The sequence below is a fragment of the Nilaparvata lugens genome, chromosome 4 (genome assembly GCF_014356525.2).
Source record: "Nilaparvata lugens isolate BPH chromosome 4, ASM1435652v1, whole genome shotgun sequence".
Lineage (NCBI taxonomy): Eukaryota > Metazoa > Arthropoda > Insecta > Hemiptera > Delphacidae > Nilaparvata > Nilaparvata lugens.
Window position 1 is genome coordinate 74,337,372 of NC_052507.1, and position 17,519 is coordinate 74,354,890.

Here is a 17,519-nt window from a genome sequence, read left to right on the forward strand (position 1 = left end):
ACTAAGCAATGAACAATATCAGGCTACAGCATGCACTGGAATTGATTCCAGTTAAATTACTTTAAGGTGCATTTTCGTTTGTGCGATAATCTCCTCAGTCGACGACGACAAGCATTGTTGACATTCATATTGTCCAAATTTCAAGTGTGCTAAAAATGCTGATCAAATAAATTTGCATTATTTGTGTTTATTATTCAAGAATCAAACATTTCTAATAACATCATCATATTGCCATTTTAAAGTATAAACAAAACCTCACCCATTAAAACATAATTGAATATAATCTTTTAGGTTATTTAGACAAATTGAAATCTACCCAATCTGTGATCCTCATCCTGTCGTGGTCGACGACGGCATTTACGCACAAACGAAACCCCAGCTTTACTTGTTTAATTTCTGTCTAGAATAACAAGGACAGTGAGTAGACTATTTCACTTGAAGTCAACAAAATATCACAGATATGAAAAGGCATATGCGCAATATACGTTGAACGCCAATTAACAATATTACATGTATTCTATTTATTATGATGAGTCTCATTCCGTGTTTAAACGATGAGCTGATATCTGTTTAAACTGAGATGGTGCATTTATGAGTTTAACCCCAGGATTGATCATACCATAAGTAAATATTACGTAGAATAAGCCAATATTTGCATTGTATTTTGGTACTATACACCCACAATATTTCCATCAGATACTGATGATGCATGCAAACATGCAATTTGGCTCAGTATGAGCCTAATATTGACCGATTAATGGAATGTTTGGACGATATCCATTGGTTTATTGACTCAATAATACACTATTAATTTGATTGAATTTGAAATGATTTGGGAAGTACCAACAGGCTTAGTCCAAAATTGTTCCTCCGCCTCATTTTGTTTCATATAATTATTATTATAATTCCATGGTTCGTAGGTACCTTTAGAACCATGAAAGCGCTCCCAATTAATTCCAACTTTTCAGTCTACAATCATAATATGTTCTTATTGAATTCTCCTCCGATCATGTTGTTCCAGAGGGTCAGGAATATCAGTTCTGGGTTTGTAACTGTAATATGATAATACCTACTATGATTCCAGAAAATATTATTGAATAGATTTTCAAGTTACATGACTAGAATTTGTAAGAATTTACATAATTGGCAAGAAGTGTAGGTTGCCCTATTCAACTCCAACTAAAACTATGAGTTCTGACACGGGCACAAGAAATGCAATTTTGCAACGCAGTGAGTAATTTATACTCTCCTGGTATTCAGCTGTGGTTTGCGGTGTTTGATGCGGAGCTTCTCTCTTATACTATCTCTCTCTCACTCGCTCTCTCTTTCTCTATCTCTCTCATACATGAACTTGCATGCCCCCACTCCTCCCTTCATGCAGTTCCGAACAACTTTCTATAAATACAACAAAAGTATGAAATTAACTTTAATGTTAATTTCACTCTATGCCAAGATGTGGAGCAAGGTAAGAACAATGAATGATTCACTATTGTATTAATTCTGAGATTTTTTAATATTCAAACTTTCGTATAAGTTACTATACTTATTAATAATGCTCGATGATCTGTTAATAACTGATTGATTATAAAGGTAGACGCACACAGATGGTCATCGGACGGACGGCACGCATCGGATTATTATATTTGATACATTGTTTTCAATTGGAGTGCGCATACATATCCGCATCCGTATAGGTATCCGCACTCCAATTGAAAACAATGCATCAAATATAATCGTCCGATGCGTGCCGTCCGTCCGATGACGATATGTGTGCGCCTACCTTTAGTTGGTGACTTATTGATCCCCGTAATGAGTTCTTCCGGAAGATGTATTTTTAAAAGAAAAGTACATTGTACAGAGGACCTCTATTCATAAATAAAGTCAAAGATAATTGAATATATTTTTCTGAGGCTTAACGATTATAGGTCCCTTTCAATTAATTCTCTCAATCATCCATCTGAGAGATTAGTCTTATTATCCAAACTAGGTTCAGAAAAAAATCTTCAAAGATGAATATCATCTCATCTTCAGTTCTTAAGTCTGAGGACTTGGCCCATCCCTATTATGGCTAAAATATATATGGCTTTGAAAGATTATCATATCTTTAGTCCTTTCTTGATTTAGTAAGTTATTTATCTTGCGTCCAATAGCAGTATAACTTTCAACTTGATTCAACACTTTAAGGAAAGGTACGGTAGTGATTTTTCCCTTGTAACGCCATTTCAAAATCGTTGGTTCAAGCTTTTGGCGCGCACATATAAAGTTGATTTATACTAAAATGTGTTGTTTACTAGCTGCGTGGATGAAGAAAGGCTGTTTTACAAACCTACCGTCTAGAAAAGTGTAAATTTCTTTTATTCCATTACTCTCAAATTTTCTATCGAGAAAAACTATCAGCGCATGCGCAGAGAAGCAAGCAGACTACAATGATCGACCAATGAAAGCTCAGATAGTTGGAACCTGTTGGAACTGTACCAGGTCGGACAATTTACCACACTTTGACTGTGGGGCAGAAAGTTGGAGCTGGAACAGAATCTGTCAAAATTCCTCCCATGGAACGTGGAACTTTTTACTTGGTAAATTGTGAATAGGACAATTTACCACATTCCATGTACACAGAACGGGCCCATTGCATTCTCATCGTTCAGTAGGCCTACACTATTCAGGGCAATAACATGAAATTGGTGTAGGAGTAGCTGGCCTAGTAGTAAACCCTTCCAAAACCAAGGAGCTATCTGATTGGTCAATCGGTAGATTGGTCGACATTTTACTTTCACAACTCACTACCAATAGGAAGCAAGCAGATTGAGAGCGTCGCATGCACGTCATTGTCCAATGAGACTGTTTGTTGAAACTGAAGCATGGTAAAGTTTCAACTGCTTCCGACGTTAGAAATATTATTCACTAAGACTCACGAAGTAACAAACCAGTAGATTCTCTACAAAATTACTATAATAAATTATGAAGTTGAATCGTGAAATGTATTAAATGGTATTAAATAGATATATCTAAAATCGATATAAATCTTTATTTAATTGTTTTATCTTCATTCTATTGTTTTTTCGAACAATTTTCGAATACGTACGTATGCATCATATTTATATCTGAACCTCAAACCGAATGGTATGTAAATCAAACTCGAAATTAATAGTAAATTGGGGTTTTATCGGTAAGGTGTACAATATATGAACACCATGTTACATTCTAACATAAGTGGAGGAATCAAGGTTCCAGCATCAATATTGATGAGTATGGAAGAGAATCGTTAAGCTGATTATCATTTCCAACTCGATAACGAAAGGTTTCTAGAATTATTTTAAAAATATTCAGACTCATCATAGAAAATTAAAGAGGTATTTTCAATAAAATACAAACCATTCATCCACAGAAATTATTTGATCATCAAAATTTTCTGAAATTTGTTTCATGGATCTATTGTCCCTTTTTGGAAATTCCCTCCTACATGAAAACTGCATTATCACCATCTAACAGCAGAACTTTAAACTCTCCTCAACTTCAGAGCTGCACCAATTGAGAGCTTTACAAAACTCAGTTGAGCTTTTCTGTGGATTCTAGTGGTGTCTTTTATGAACCCACGCACAAAGCTTCCACATTAAAATACGCTCTTCTTGTATTATAAAGCCGATTAAACTCGTATTCAAAGACTCATCCTACTTAACCATACTATTTATAGACCAATCTTAGTTATTCTAGTGGTTTGAATAAGCTCTTTTCTTTCTATTGACATGTTTGCTGTACCTAGTTGTTCGAACTCACTGCCGGCGCACAAGTTTTCTTTGCCGGTAGTGCCATTTTGTAAGTTAGAATATTTATTTTATCAATCTGTATTATTTTATGGCAAATAAATGAATTTGAATTTGAATTAAAAATTGCGTTCTCTTCGTTGTCGTCTTCTTACAGAGGTAGGCTTACCTGTTCCGCCTTCAAACATTCTCCCACCTTCTTCTTAGTCTACCAATACTTCTCCTCCCTTCTGGCTTGTGAGCAATGACAGCTTCTTTCGTTTTCCATTCTCTCAACACGTTCTCTCCACTGTTGTCGATTCTCGTGAAAATTGCGTTCTATTACAAAAATCTAAAAGTGGAAAACCAACCCCTGATTCACTCAATCACCCACACATACACAACTGAAAACTTTCAAAATTGGATGCGACCAGAATTGGCGATTTTCTGCGTCTTTCCACGTTTTGTCAGCTTTTTCGTGAAACAATTGTTGATGGAGCAAGCTCAAATTTGGTTTACAGCTTGAGGTCAAGATGTGCTAGCGTTGGATGAGCTTGAAAATTGCGCTAAAATGAATAAAAATTCAGCGTTTCTCTATGTTTTGAAGTTCTTTCAATAACTGATTGTCAGAAATTTTAAATTTTATACTCAGATGCAACCAAGGTTTAGAAACAATGTAATACGATGGCTTTAGTGTTAGACCAGTTATGTGAATGTTCCTGCTTATCTCTGAATTTTGAATGCGTTTCCCACGAAGTTGTTCAAAAGAGCGACCAAACTTGAAATACCCCAGACTTCATACAATGGAAGTCTTGTATTAGTAAGTTCGCGAGATATCATCGAATCACTTTAATGACGTTATGGGCGTTATTCCACTTTTCCTTCACGTTTCCCCATAATCTTTTGAATGAATTCTCTTGGATAATCAAATTTTTAACAAAAATCTGTACTTGTAGGGAGCGATATTTTCATTCCAGTCAATAAGATTAGAACAAGATCTCTGCAAAGCCAAGAGCTTGATGATTTTTAAATTACAAATATACAATATACTCCAGCCCCCTGGCTAGAGAAATCCTAAAATAGAATAAAAAATTGAATTATTTTCTCAAAAGTAGAAAACCTTGCCCATGAATACAGAATGTTTCAAGCGACTGCCTGTTACACATTTCGAAGAATGATATTCATAAAATTGCTACCAAATAAATCAAATTGATATTTATCATAATATTTGCTTGTGATCATGTTCACTGAGAGCAGAGCTACAGTTGTTTGTTTACTGACATTACCGTTTCAATTCCAAATCATAACTGAAAATACACAGTAATCTGACTGAGAGATTTGTTCACTATACACTATAGGCTTAATTTTCCCATCAGCCAATCAGCAAAATAGAAGCAAAACTGGGGCCCGGCTTGGGTTGAATTATTGGCCTGATATCCAATGATATCCTTCAAAACCATTCCGCTGATGAAATATTCTCATCATATTTATTACAGCGCCTATAAGTTTTACATGAAAACAATAACCTGAAATAGGAAGTATGTGAGATAGAGTTGCTCGTCAATTCTATAATTAATGGCTTAGTGGCTTTATTTATAATGCCTGAAGCAAAGGACTACAAATAATTGTATCAAAATTCAATGGGAAATGTTTAACGATGATTCACGGTTGACGGTTTCAGGAGTTGAATATTAATATATTGAATATATATTTGATATATATTGAATATATTGAATTCTATGAAAATGACAGCCGACTCTATTTTAGTCATATTACTTAGCCAGCCAGGTCTCTGGATGATATTTTAATAATCATTACTCAAAAAGCGTCCCACAAAAACAGAATGTTTTAATTATTATATTGGATTCAATACAATTCAATAATAATTATTAATATGATTACACTGTACGAGACATTTTCACAAAGAGTACTTGTTGATAAATAAATTATTTATAACTATATTCTGAAAATTGAGGGACTCAATTCTATTATTATTTCGAAATGCAATTTGAAATCAAAGAACCGGAAATACGCGTAGCCTATTTTACAATCAATTATTTGATTGTGTAAACGATTTTAATATATTGAAGATATATAATGAGAGCGATTTTCAAATCTCTTATCCTGAAACTAGACCATATCTCGTTTCATGAAAATATGGATATCCTGAGAATATCAATGATCATGCGATCCTGCACGAATACTTTTAGGTACGGTTTCTAGAACACTCATCAAATCCAATGAATCATTGAATATATTCAATAAATGTTTAATGGCTCATCAGATTGAATGAGTGTCCTATAAAGTGCCGATTTTATAGACCAATCTTAGTTATTCTAGTGGTTTGATCATTAATCATTATAATAAAATCATTAATCATTTAATCATTAATTATTAAATATATTTATGAATCATTGAATATAATCAATAAATGTTTAATGGCCCATTAGATTGAATGAGTGTCCTATAAGGTGAACATTGAACTATTTATTTATCTCATAATGTACAATGATTATAGCTGATGTGATATGATATATTATCAATTATATTGAAGGTGATGGTTTCTTGATCCATTCCGAGCTGCGATGTATTAACACACTTTTTTCTATGTATTTAAACACGATATGCAGTCAATTATTAAGTTAATAATTGAAAACTTTTACATACTGATTGAAGTACTTTCAATCGTCTAACGGTCATTTCCAACAGACTGACAACGAAAGTACTTCAGTCAGTAAGTAAAAGTTTTTAATTATTTACTTAATAATTGACTGCATGTCGTGTTTAAATACATAGAAAAAAGTGAATTATATTGATATAATATAATGATAAATGAAGTAAAAAATAGTCATCTACTGTAATATATACATACATGTCGTGTTTAAATTGTGTCTCTATCATTTCCAGATTATATTCTACTTGGCCTGGTTTTTTTATTCAGTTGAGCTTTCCTCAGCTTTCTTCTCCAGACCACAGCATCAAGCTATCACCAACAACGGGGCAAGCAAAACTCGAGTGGCCACAACAACTGTCACAGGTCAACAGTCAACTGAGTCTCAGAACATCCCAACAACAGCAGCCGTTAATCAACAACAACAACAGCAACATCTTCCAAACTATTTCTCAAACCACCAGACAGCAAACGTCAACCAACATTCAGCTATCCCATCCAACCTCCATGGCGTCCCTCCCGTTCAGCCTCACTCATAACAAACAACGATTTGTCTATTGTGCGGGATGTTTCGGGGTCGCACTCGCATGACTCGGTGGAGGACAACGAAGATAATGTGTTACTGACTTCAGCACCAGACACACACGATCATTCCAAGCAGGCAGATCTTGAACGGGAGAACGAGCGATTGAGAGCGCGGATGGAAGTACTTGAGGAGCAGTGGAGCGCCGCTATAAATCGTTCAATGGAGCTGGACATCCGTCTCATGGAAATGTCATCGTCCGAGTCGCAAGTGCAGAAGAACGAGGAAAATGTTTCTCCAACGTCGCATGGCAGCGCCCTCATCGACCGATTAAGCGCCTTTCTCAGATCAGAGCTCCTTGCTGATGCTGATATAGATTGTTTTTGTAATTACCTTACTGAATCTTTCCCAGGCAATTACATAGTCTTACCGGCAGTTACAACAATGATTATTAACGATGAAGGAGCGGATTTATCGTTTCTGAATAGAATAGTTGATCAGAATAATGTTATTGTTTTTATCGTAAATGATAGTCTTCAAGCAGGATCTAATAACGGATGGTCAGGCTCACATTGGAGCATATTACTATATGACAATGCCCAAAAACGTTTTTATAGTCTAGACTCAATGGGTAGTTATAATGATAGGATTTCCACAGCATTGATTGGAAAATTGAGCTCTATATTCAATACTAATGAACTGATTAAACTGCCCTGTATTCAACAAACTAACAATTTTGACTGTGGGATATTCGCTTTGTATTTCATAGAAGAGGTATTTAAATTTCGTAGAATAAATAGGACAAAATGTTTTAAGGAGAGCCTATTGGGAAATTCTCATTTTGATGCTTTTGGGTATAGATGGAGATTGCTTAGTAACGTATGTAAATTTCTAAAACCCAAGTCAGATACATACGTTGAGTCGCATGTATCATCACACAGATCAACGATTGATGTGGCTAATTGTTCCACTTCTGAGATTACCTCAAATCACGCAAATAATTATGAAATTGATCAGAGTAATGTGAGGGCGGATAGGAGAAAACGTACCAAGGGAGTAGTGAAAATTTTTGGGAGTAGCCATGGCCGTGACATTGTTAATTGCTTTGAATCTGATTTCAAGCATTCAGTCAGTGGATTAGTTAAACCAGGGGCGAAATTCAATTCGATTGCAACTAACATCATGAGTGATAGTAAGGATCTCTCCAAAAGCGATCATGTAATTATTATGGGAGGGGCCAATGATGTATATTGCAATCAGTCTTCAGTCTTTCTAAAAGGTTTACTGCCTCTTCTTCTTGTGATGAATTTCACAAATGTCCTTGTTACCACCATACCTATCCGATATGATCTTCCTGACTGGTCCTGTGTGAACCGCGAGATACGAAAAATCAATGGTAAAATAAAAAGATTTTGTGACAAAATTAATCATGTACGAATTATTGATATCACTGACCTTGAGAGAGACAAGTTCACAAGGCATGGGCTGCATTTAAATAGAAAAGGGAAGATTGCAGTCGCAGAAAAAATAAAAAATGTTATTAACGGAACACATGATAATGACGCAGCCATAAGTTTAGGATTTCATAGCTTTATGGGAAACTAGATTACGGTCCTGCTTGTGGAAAGCAAGAAATTAAACGATTAGTTAGGCAGGACCAAAGAGCTCAATTAATAGAGAATAATATAAATAAAACAGTTAACATGAATTATAGGGATGATTATGCCATATCTTGTCAGACTGAAAAATATAATAATTCGGTCAGCTTTACAACTAATAGGCCTACGTATAACCTCTCTGATTTTCCAATTGGTAGTACTTGCAACAATCAATTTCGGTCTAAATCAAAGTCAGCTTCTCTGATAGTCAAGGTTGTCCACCAAAACATACGTTCGTTGAGCAATAAAATAGATAGATTGGAAATATTCATTGACTTGGAAAAACCAGACTTTCTCATACTGACTGAGCATGGCCTAAAAAATAATGAACTGGGTTGTATCAATATAGAGTATATGCATCTCATTGATTGTTATTGTAGAGTTAATAAGAGCATGGGTGGTGTTGCAATTTTTCACAAAATAATCTGCAATAAACAGCTCCGAAATATTTCTGAACTAAATGTGAGTGATCTCTGTGAGGAGGGTTGCATCGAACTAGCATGTTGTAAATTCAATATAAATAAGGAATCATACGTGCTCCTAGGTGTTTATCGGCCTCCTAATGGTAGCATACATTTGTTTTTTAACAATTTTATAAATGTTTTAGAATATCTGTCGAACAATATTGGAACTAAATTAATATGTGCAGGAGATTTTAATGTTGATTTTTTGGTTGACTCTTTGCAACGTAGAACTTTTTTGAATATTTTGGATCAATTCAATTTGGAATATAACGTCAGAGTTCCCACTAGGATAACAGTAACCAGTAAAACGGCTATAGATAATATAATCACCAGCTCTACATTAATGCATAAGAATATTAACGTCATAGATTCTTGGCTTTCTGATCATACAGCCCAGTCCATTGAATTGCATCTAACAAAGGGTTTTCGTATGGACCAACCAAAGAATGTTACACGCACCACCTTCCGTAATTGTAGTGTTCATAATCTGGCCAATTTGAGAGCGGTTTTGTCTGGAATAAATTGGAATTTCATTACCGAGAAAAGGACACAAACAGAAAATACGGGTTATTCCATTGCACCTTCCTCCACTACTACAATATTCATTGCCCTGTCATGACCAAAGCTCTACCCTCAGTTAGGAAGTCGCGTAGTGCTCATTGGATAACACAAGAAATTAAGCAAATTAGACTATTGCTTAAATTTGCAACGGGAAATGCGCATTCTATTCCCAATTTCAATTTATCCCTCATTAAAAACATAAAAATGTATTACGATCAGTTAGTAACTGAAGCTAAAAAACGTTACTATGGAGATATGATAAAAAATTCATCAAATAAATCTAGAACAAGTTGGAATTTAATTAATCAATTTAGAGGTAAATGTACTGGAAAGAAAATTGAATTTTTAGCGCTTGATATTGAGAACGTACTTATGACTAACCAAGAGGAAATTGCAGCTGAATTCAATAGCTTCTTTGCGACTACTGCTCAAAGAATAAATAAGAAAATGAAAAAAACACAACATTTATCTAATAGAACTCCTGATAGCGTTCCTAGCTCCCATATTTTGCCGCCTGATCACTTTATTCTAACACCTACAAATGAAGAGGAAATCTCACGCATAATCAATAACTTCAAGCCAAAAAGTAGCACAGGACATGATGACATCCGGTGTAGGTATTAAAGATCTGTTGTGAGGCGATTGCCCAGCCGCTTGTTTGCATTATCAACTCCATGTTCGAGAGCGGGGTATTTCCCAAAATTTTGAAGATTGCCAAGGTACTTCCACTTTTCAAAGAGGGCAGCAAACATGACATTAACAATTATAGACCTATTTCGTTATTGACAGCTTTTTCAAAGATTTTTGAAACGGTGATTCTTACTAGACTGGTGACTTATCTCTCTGAACATAATCTAATTTCACCAAACCAGCATGGATTTGTAAAGAACAGGTCAACTAGTACAGCCCTCATCGAAGTTTTTGAAGGTATAATAAAAGATATCGAAGGTGGCAACTACACTTCTGGAGTAATGCTCGACCTATCTAAAGCTTTCGAGTGTGTAGATCATCAGTTGCTTTTGGAAAAATTAACTAGGCTTGGTTTAAGAGGAAAAGTGCATGATTTAATAAGATCTTACCTTTCTGATCGGTATCAGTATGTTTCAATTCATGGTAGTGACGGACAATCAGCTTCAAACCTAATCAGAATATCATCAGGGGTACCACAGGGATCTATTCTGGGACCACTTCTCTTTATACTGTACATAGATGACATCTGTTCACTTGTTCCTCTTAATAAACTTACCTTATACGCGGATGACACATCTTTAATTTTTTCACACAAAAACTTGAATGAGATGGAGATTAATTGTAACTTGATATGCAATAGAGTCGTTCAATTTTTCAACTCACTTTCCCTCACAGTTAACTCAAAGAAGAGTAGTATCATTGACTTCAGCCGAAGAAATAACGCTTTTGAACCTCAGTTGTACATAGGGGACGATGTTATTAGCAATACAGAGTATGTAAAATTACTTGGTTTAAAGTTTGATTCAAAACTTGCATGGGATGAGCATGTAAATTTTATTATCGACAAGGTCAGTAAAGGCTTATTTGTTATCAGAAACATTGTGAGACTTGTTCCAATGTCAGTTTCAAGAATGGTATATTTTTCACTGTTCTATTCACATGTGGCTTATGGCATAGAGTTGTGGGGAAGCACTGCAGAGTTACACTTTTTAAAAATATTTAGACTACAAAAAAGAGCAATCCGCTACTTGGCAGGGCTGAAGTCCAATGATTCTTGTAAACAGGCTTTTGTTGATTTAAATATACTTACGCTACCATCAATTTATATATTCAAACTGTTAATTTTCACTCACAAGCACTTATCTGATCTGAACACAATTGCTGATATCCACACTTATAACACCAGAGGGAGGAATAAACTGTCTTTGAAACAACACCGACTGCATCTGTACGAGAAAATGCCCTCTTATATTGGAGCTAAGTTGTTTAACGACTTACCTACCGAGCTGCAGTCCTTGTCTGACATAAAAATTTTTAAGAGTAAAGTATATAAATTCCTGGTTTCACAAGCCTACTACAGTGTGAAGGATTTTAGTGATAGAAGGTAGCATAGTTTGTAGGTAGGCCTACTCTAGTCTTTCATGTGTGTTTTTTATTGTGTATTTATTATTGTTACTTATTAAGACCTGACGTTATTCAACTGTATATTATAAAGTGTACTGTGTTGAATAAAAAGATTATCTTATCTTATCTTATCTTATCTTATCTTATCTTATCTTATCTTATCTTATCTTATCTTATCTTATCTTATCTTATCTTATCTTATCTTATCTTATCTTATCTTATCTTATCTTATCTTATCTTATCTTATCTTATCTTATCTTATCTTATCTTATCTTATCTTATCTTATCTTATCTTATCTTATCTTATCTTATCTTATCTTATCTTATCTTATCTTATCTTATAACACTCCTCGGGATGTGATTTTTCATTCTCACACTCCTAAGGATGAGATTTTTAATTCTCACACTCCTCAGGATGTGATTTTGCATTCTCACAATGCTAACACTCCTCGAGATGTGATTTTTCATTCTCACACTCCTAAAGATGAGATTTTTAATTCTCACACTCCTCAGGATGTTATTTTGCATTCTCATGCGGCTCACACTCCTCACGATGTGATTTTTCATTCTCACACTCCTCAGGATGTGATTTTTCATTCTCACACGGCTCGTCCACAGATTCCGCCTTTCTTCCCTGATCACAGTATTCCCCCTCACCCTCATCCTTTAGAAAACAGGTTATTATCTGAACAATTTCATTAAATCTTCTCGAGTGAATTATTTCAATAACATGTATTTTATACAATATAGAATGTTACTATGTTTGTACTGCGTGTTTCATTTCGTGTTATCGAATTTATTCATTCAAATGTCCATTTTCACTAAACAAGTCAATGCTTACTTTTCAATTGAAGAACTCTTCTAATGTATTGTATTCAACTGTTCAAGTAATGAGTTCAAATTAAAATGATTTGAATAAAATTATAAATCTCAGTACTCTTTTAAATTATTTTGGCACAACATGTTTCGACATTAATGCCATGTCCGAAACATGTTGTCGCAAGATAATTTAAAAGAGTACTGAGATCTATATTTTTATTCATATTAAAAGTAGCCCTAAAGGAAAAAGACGATAAAATGATTTGATATTGACAAAATGAAGATTTATCTGAACCATTTGAGATACAGAATCGATTGTCTCGTAATACCATTCAATCTCCAGTAAACTTGAAGTTTGAGCATTGAGCAGCAGAATATAATTATGGGTGAAACCTTATGAATGTCCATTAGCTGACCAATGGAGGTTGAGCTCAACTGTCATTGGCCGAGACTAGACACGCCAATATCGAATACTAGTCTAGTCTTGCCAATGACATTAGAGCTCAACCTTCATTGCTCAACATCTAATGGCCAATCGTAGAACACCACTATTACTATATTTTCTGCAACTTTCATTTCGTTCAAGCGTTCATTTCACTAGAGATTGATAGTGGTGTAACAACCGGAAGTATTATTTCAACTTGTTCTCGTGAATTAGAGATTCTGGCAATATCAAGTAATTTTATTTAATATTGATGTTTACCTTCAGAAAAATTATAAGATCGGGTTCACAAATATTTATCTTTTAATAAGAGATCATGTCTGAATATTCCGAATGAGTCATAGCTATTTTACTTTTGTATAATATATCAATCACTGAACAGTAGAAGTAGAATCAATCGGGAGAGTACAGCCATTGGAGAGTATACAGAATTACATTTTCTCTCTGAAATATTTATTTCGTAAAATACAGTACTAATACTTTCTAATGAAACACTTTCTAATAAAACCTCTCATTCAGAGTAAGGGGGACCCCTACATCAACTATTATTACAATCATATTTCATAAAACATTAAAGTGAAAAAACACTCACATTTTTTGATGTGGCGATGTCCGTTTCGTGCTGATATTGCACATTTTCAAGCCAAACAGAAACTGGAGTATTTAAGGTTATGAGGGTGAGATTTGGTCAGAGTGGGGGTGGTGAGGAGTTTTGGCGGTTAATGGAGGAGAATTTAAATGAGTTTGTCGAACAGGGTGTGGGAGGAAGAGTTGATTTGGTCAATTAGAATATTGTTTGGCTGTTGTTTGGTGTACTTGTATATTTCAAGCTGTTCTAGTATAGATGGAATTAAATAGAGAATGCATTTATTCAAATGCTAATTAATATATAATTATTAATTAACGAAAATCCTAAATAGATGCTGTAAATCACCCCGAAGACTTCTGCTACTGCAGACATTGACAACAGCTAGCTGTTAACCCTGTTGTCAATGTCTGCAGTAGCAGAAGTCTTCGGGGTGATTTACAGCATCTATTTAGGATTTTCGTTAATTAATAATTATATATTAATTAGCATTTGAATAAATGCATTCTCTATTTAATTCCATCTGTAAACTGGTTGGTCGCTATGGCTTCGTATAAAATGAGCGCTGCTATCCAGAGATTGTCAGTTTGGTGTAAGGGTAAGCATTCCTGACTAGCAATTGGGAGGTACCGGGTTCAATTCCCGGGCTGGCAACTAATTTTTGGATAGTAGTTCTCATCGAATTTCCATCTAGCTTTTAATCCTGTTGTCAATGTCTGCAGTAGCAGAAGTCTTCGGGGTGATTTACAGCATCTATTTAGGATTTTCGTTAATTAATAATTATATGTTCTAGTATATTCAATTTTTTGTTTTTGTGGGAATAGTGGAGTATTTCGAGGTTGTTGTTTATGTCAGGGTGTGTGTGGTCAGTGGAGATAATGTTTGTGTTCTGCAAAGGAGACCAAATCTTAATGACCAAATCGAATTTTCCTCCCACACCCTGTTAGACAAACTCATTTAAATCCTCCTCCATTAACCGCCAAAACTCCCCTCCACCCCCACTCAGACCAAATCTCACCCTCATAACCTTAAATACTTCAGTTTATGTTTGGCTTAAAAATGTGCAATACCTGCACGAAACGGACGTCGCCACATCAGAGAATGTGAGTGTTTTTTCACTTCAAAATTTTATTAAATACGATAGTAATAATAATAGTGAAAACAAGATGAATAAACAACAACGATCAACTACATTACTTGAGAGTACAGAATTGCATTTTCCCCTCTAAAATGTATAATCCGTAAAATACTGAAAATTAATCTTTAATAGAACCTCTCATCTGGGGGAAAGGAAACCCGTTACTATTGTAAGGACATTAACACTATTACTTGAGAATTACTGTTAATGTACTCCAATATGTATTCCGATAATGTATTCCAATATAATAGAGGTTCCCTTCAATGAATAAATAATACGTTTACAAGATAAGAGTAGTGTCGTAAAGAACAGTTCAATGCCAGGAGCAATTAATGGCCTTGTACGGGAAGCTCTATTGAAGCTAAGTTTTAGAGCGACTTGGGAATGGTTTGGCGGCTGGGGTCTCAAAGGCATTTACTTTGATCAGGGAGCGTTCGATCACAGTGCTGATACCTATATCTATATCTTATCTGTATCTATATAGTGAGATTCACTTCAATCTGTCAGCATTGGTTAAATGAGAAGCGTTGATGCTACGATTGTAAGAAATGATGACAGTTATCTGTATAGCCTACCTTTGTCACGCGATCTAACATCAAGTGGGTGGACTGAATTATATAATGCAGTGATAATACTTTTCAGAGTCCTGCAAATCGGTTACTCGATTCCACCCACACTTTTGGCCTTCCTGATAACAAGAATGTCGGGCTTAAATAGATTTTAATTAAAGCTTGTAAATACATGTTGACTGCAAATCATAATTAAGTAGGTATTGAATAAGAGACTATAATAAGTGTATATTGGATAATGTACATTATTATATTTCATAATAATGGGGGGGGGTGCCTTAGACACTCATTTCAATAAAATAGGTGTGATTCAGAGGCACATACTAAAAGCTGCTCTCCAAAGGCCGAGACGATATCCCAGTCACTTACTTTATGAAGAATTCCCGGTTCTGACAGTGAGACAACTCTTTATAAAAAATGTAATAATTTATATCAATATATCCAAAAATACATTCACTACATACATTCCAGCTTACGATTTCAGATCGCCATCAAATAACAGTGTTTCCAGGACAGACCTAATAGTATGCCGTAGACAGTTCCCCTATGTAGTAAATAAATTGATTAACCTGTTACCCAAAAATTTAATTTTAGATAGCATCACTAGATCAAGTACTAGAAAAATAATTGATTGGATTAATTCAAGAAATGTTTTTCACCTAGTTCACAACTAAATTTGATTTTTTTTTTTTTCAGTATTGCCATCAAACTTACATACAGTATAAATATGTGTTTTCCCCACTTTCACCTCGATTGGATTATATAGTTGATTATTAAAGTTTAGCTTACCTTGTTGAATCAAAGTTTTTCTATTGGAAATAATAGTATCGTTTTCTGTTTTGGTACTCGTCACCGGCACTAAAACTGTGGTTTTGCCTAATTAGTATATTATTATGTTAAAAATTATACTTTTATATTCTAAAATATCACATTTCGTAATCTGTATTTATTTGTGAACATTTTTTGTTAGGCAATAAATTTGATTAGATTCATAATAGGTTTATGAGAGTAAGTATATTTCTACTAAGGAATTGTCAAAATCCAAAGATTTTATTGAAAGTTAGAGGACCGGTTTCGGTTGTTACAACTAGAATAGTTTCAGTTTATCAGAGATTGAAAATATAATAGAATAGAATGACTGCCTCCATTTTATACCTGGGAGGGCGAAGTTAGGGCGAAGTTAAATAGTGTAAAACCCGAAACCGGTCTTTCTAAATTTCAATAAAATCTGTGGTTTTTGACAATTTCTTAGTCTTTGTATTTAATATGAATTATTACCACAATATCAACTTCCAAACTACAGAAAAAGTCATAAATAAGTCATTGCCTACTACTAAGTCACACTAATAAGTCATAAATAAGTCACAACTACTCAATAAAAATTCACTTGTAAAATTACTGATATCCAAGTTTCAACTTTTTGTAGGAATTTCAGCTTCTTCAAAATTTGTCAGAGAATGTATCCAAATCGGAACATCTTGAATCATTCTGTAGGCCAAATTTTGAGTGAATTAATAAGTTTCAACTTATAAAATATAACACTTATAATTTCAGTTAATATAACAAACCATATATAGCTAATTAAACTGACCTTGCGTGTGGAGAGAAGTAATCATCGGTTGAAATTGTTCAGGGGAGATTTGAAATGAAAGTTTTTCAACCATATAAGGAAGGCTTTAATAAAAACAATACAAAAATCTTGAAGTAACCTTTATTTTTTAAAAACTTTAAGATAGTTCAACAACTAGTTTTGACCCTAACTTATAGGTCATTTTCAAGTTAAAATGTCAACGACAAAATGACATTTCAACTTGAAAATGACCTAAGTTAGGGTCGAAACTAGTTGTTGAACTATTTTAAAATTTTGAAAATAAAGGGTACTACAAGATTTTTATATTATTTTTATTAATTTTAAAAAGTAGCCTATGTGAGTGAAGTGTTTTTAAGGAAGGCTTTGTATTTTCTCATTTGATGAATTTCATGAATAAGATACAAGTCTTATTTCTCCCTGGAAAATGACTGGTTTTCTAACTGAAGACAATGACTTGAAATCTATAACTATAATTTTGCAATTACTTGAAACTCTCAGGCGTTGGAGCTTTCTAACGACAATGACTTGAAATCTATAATGTTTAAATTAGCTGCAACTTTTAGGATTCTAGTTAGAGGTAGAATGTGGGAGTTGAAGTGACTCGATCATTGTCAGATACGAGAGCAGAGAGAATCACATGATGATGAGCTGACATGAGCT

General features: G+C 34.3%; 1 protein-coding gene across 1 annotated transcript; it reads left to right on the forward strand.

Moving 5' to 3' along the window:
* Window positions 1–1,434: 1,434 nt before the first annotated feature.
* LOC111050761 lies at window positions 1,435–6,953 on the forward strand. Its single transcript, XM_022337116.2, has 2 exons — window positions 1,435–1,465; window positions 6,651–6,953. Exons 1-2 carry the CDS (start codon window positions 1,454–1,456, stop codon window positions 6,951–6,953), a joined length of 315 nt encoding a protein of 104 aa, XP_022192808.2. The 5' UTR covers window positions 1,435–1,453.
* The last annotated feature ends 10,566 nt before the right edge of the window (window positions 6,954–17,519 follow it).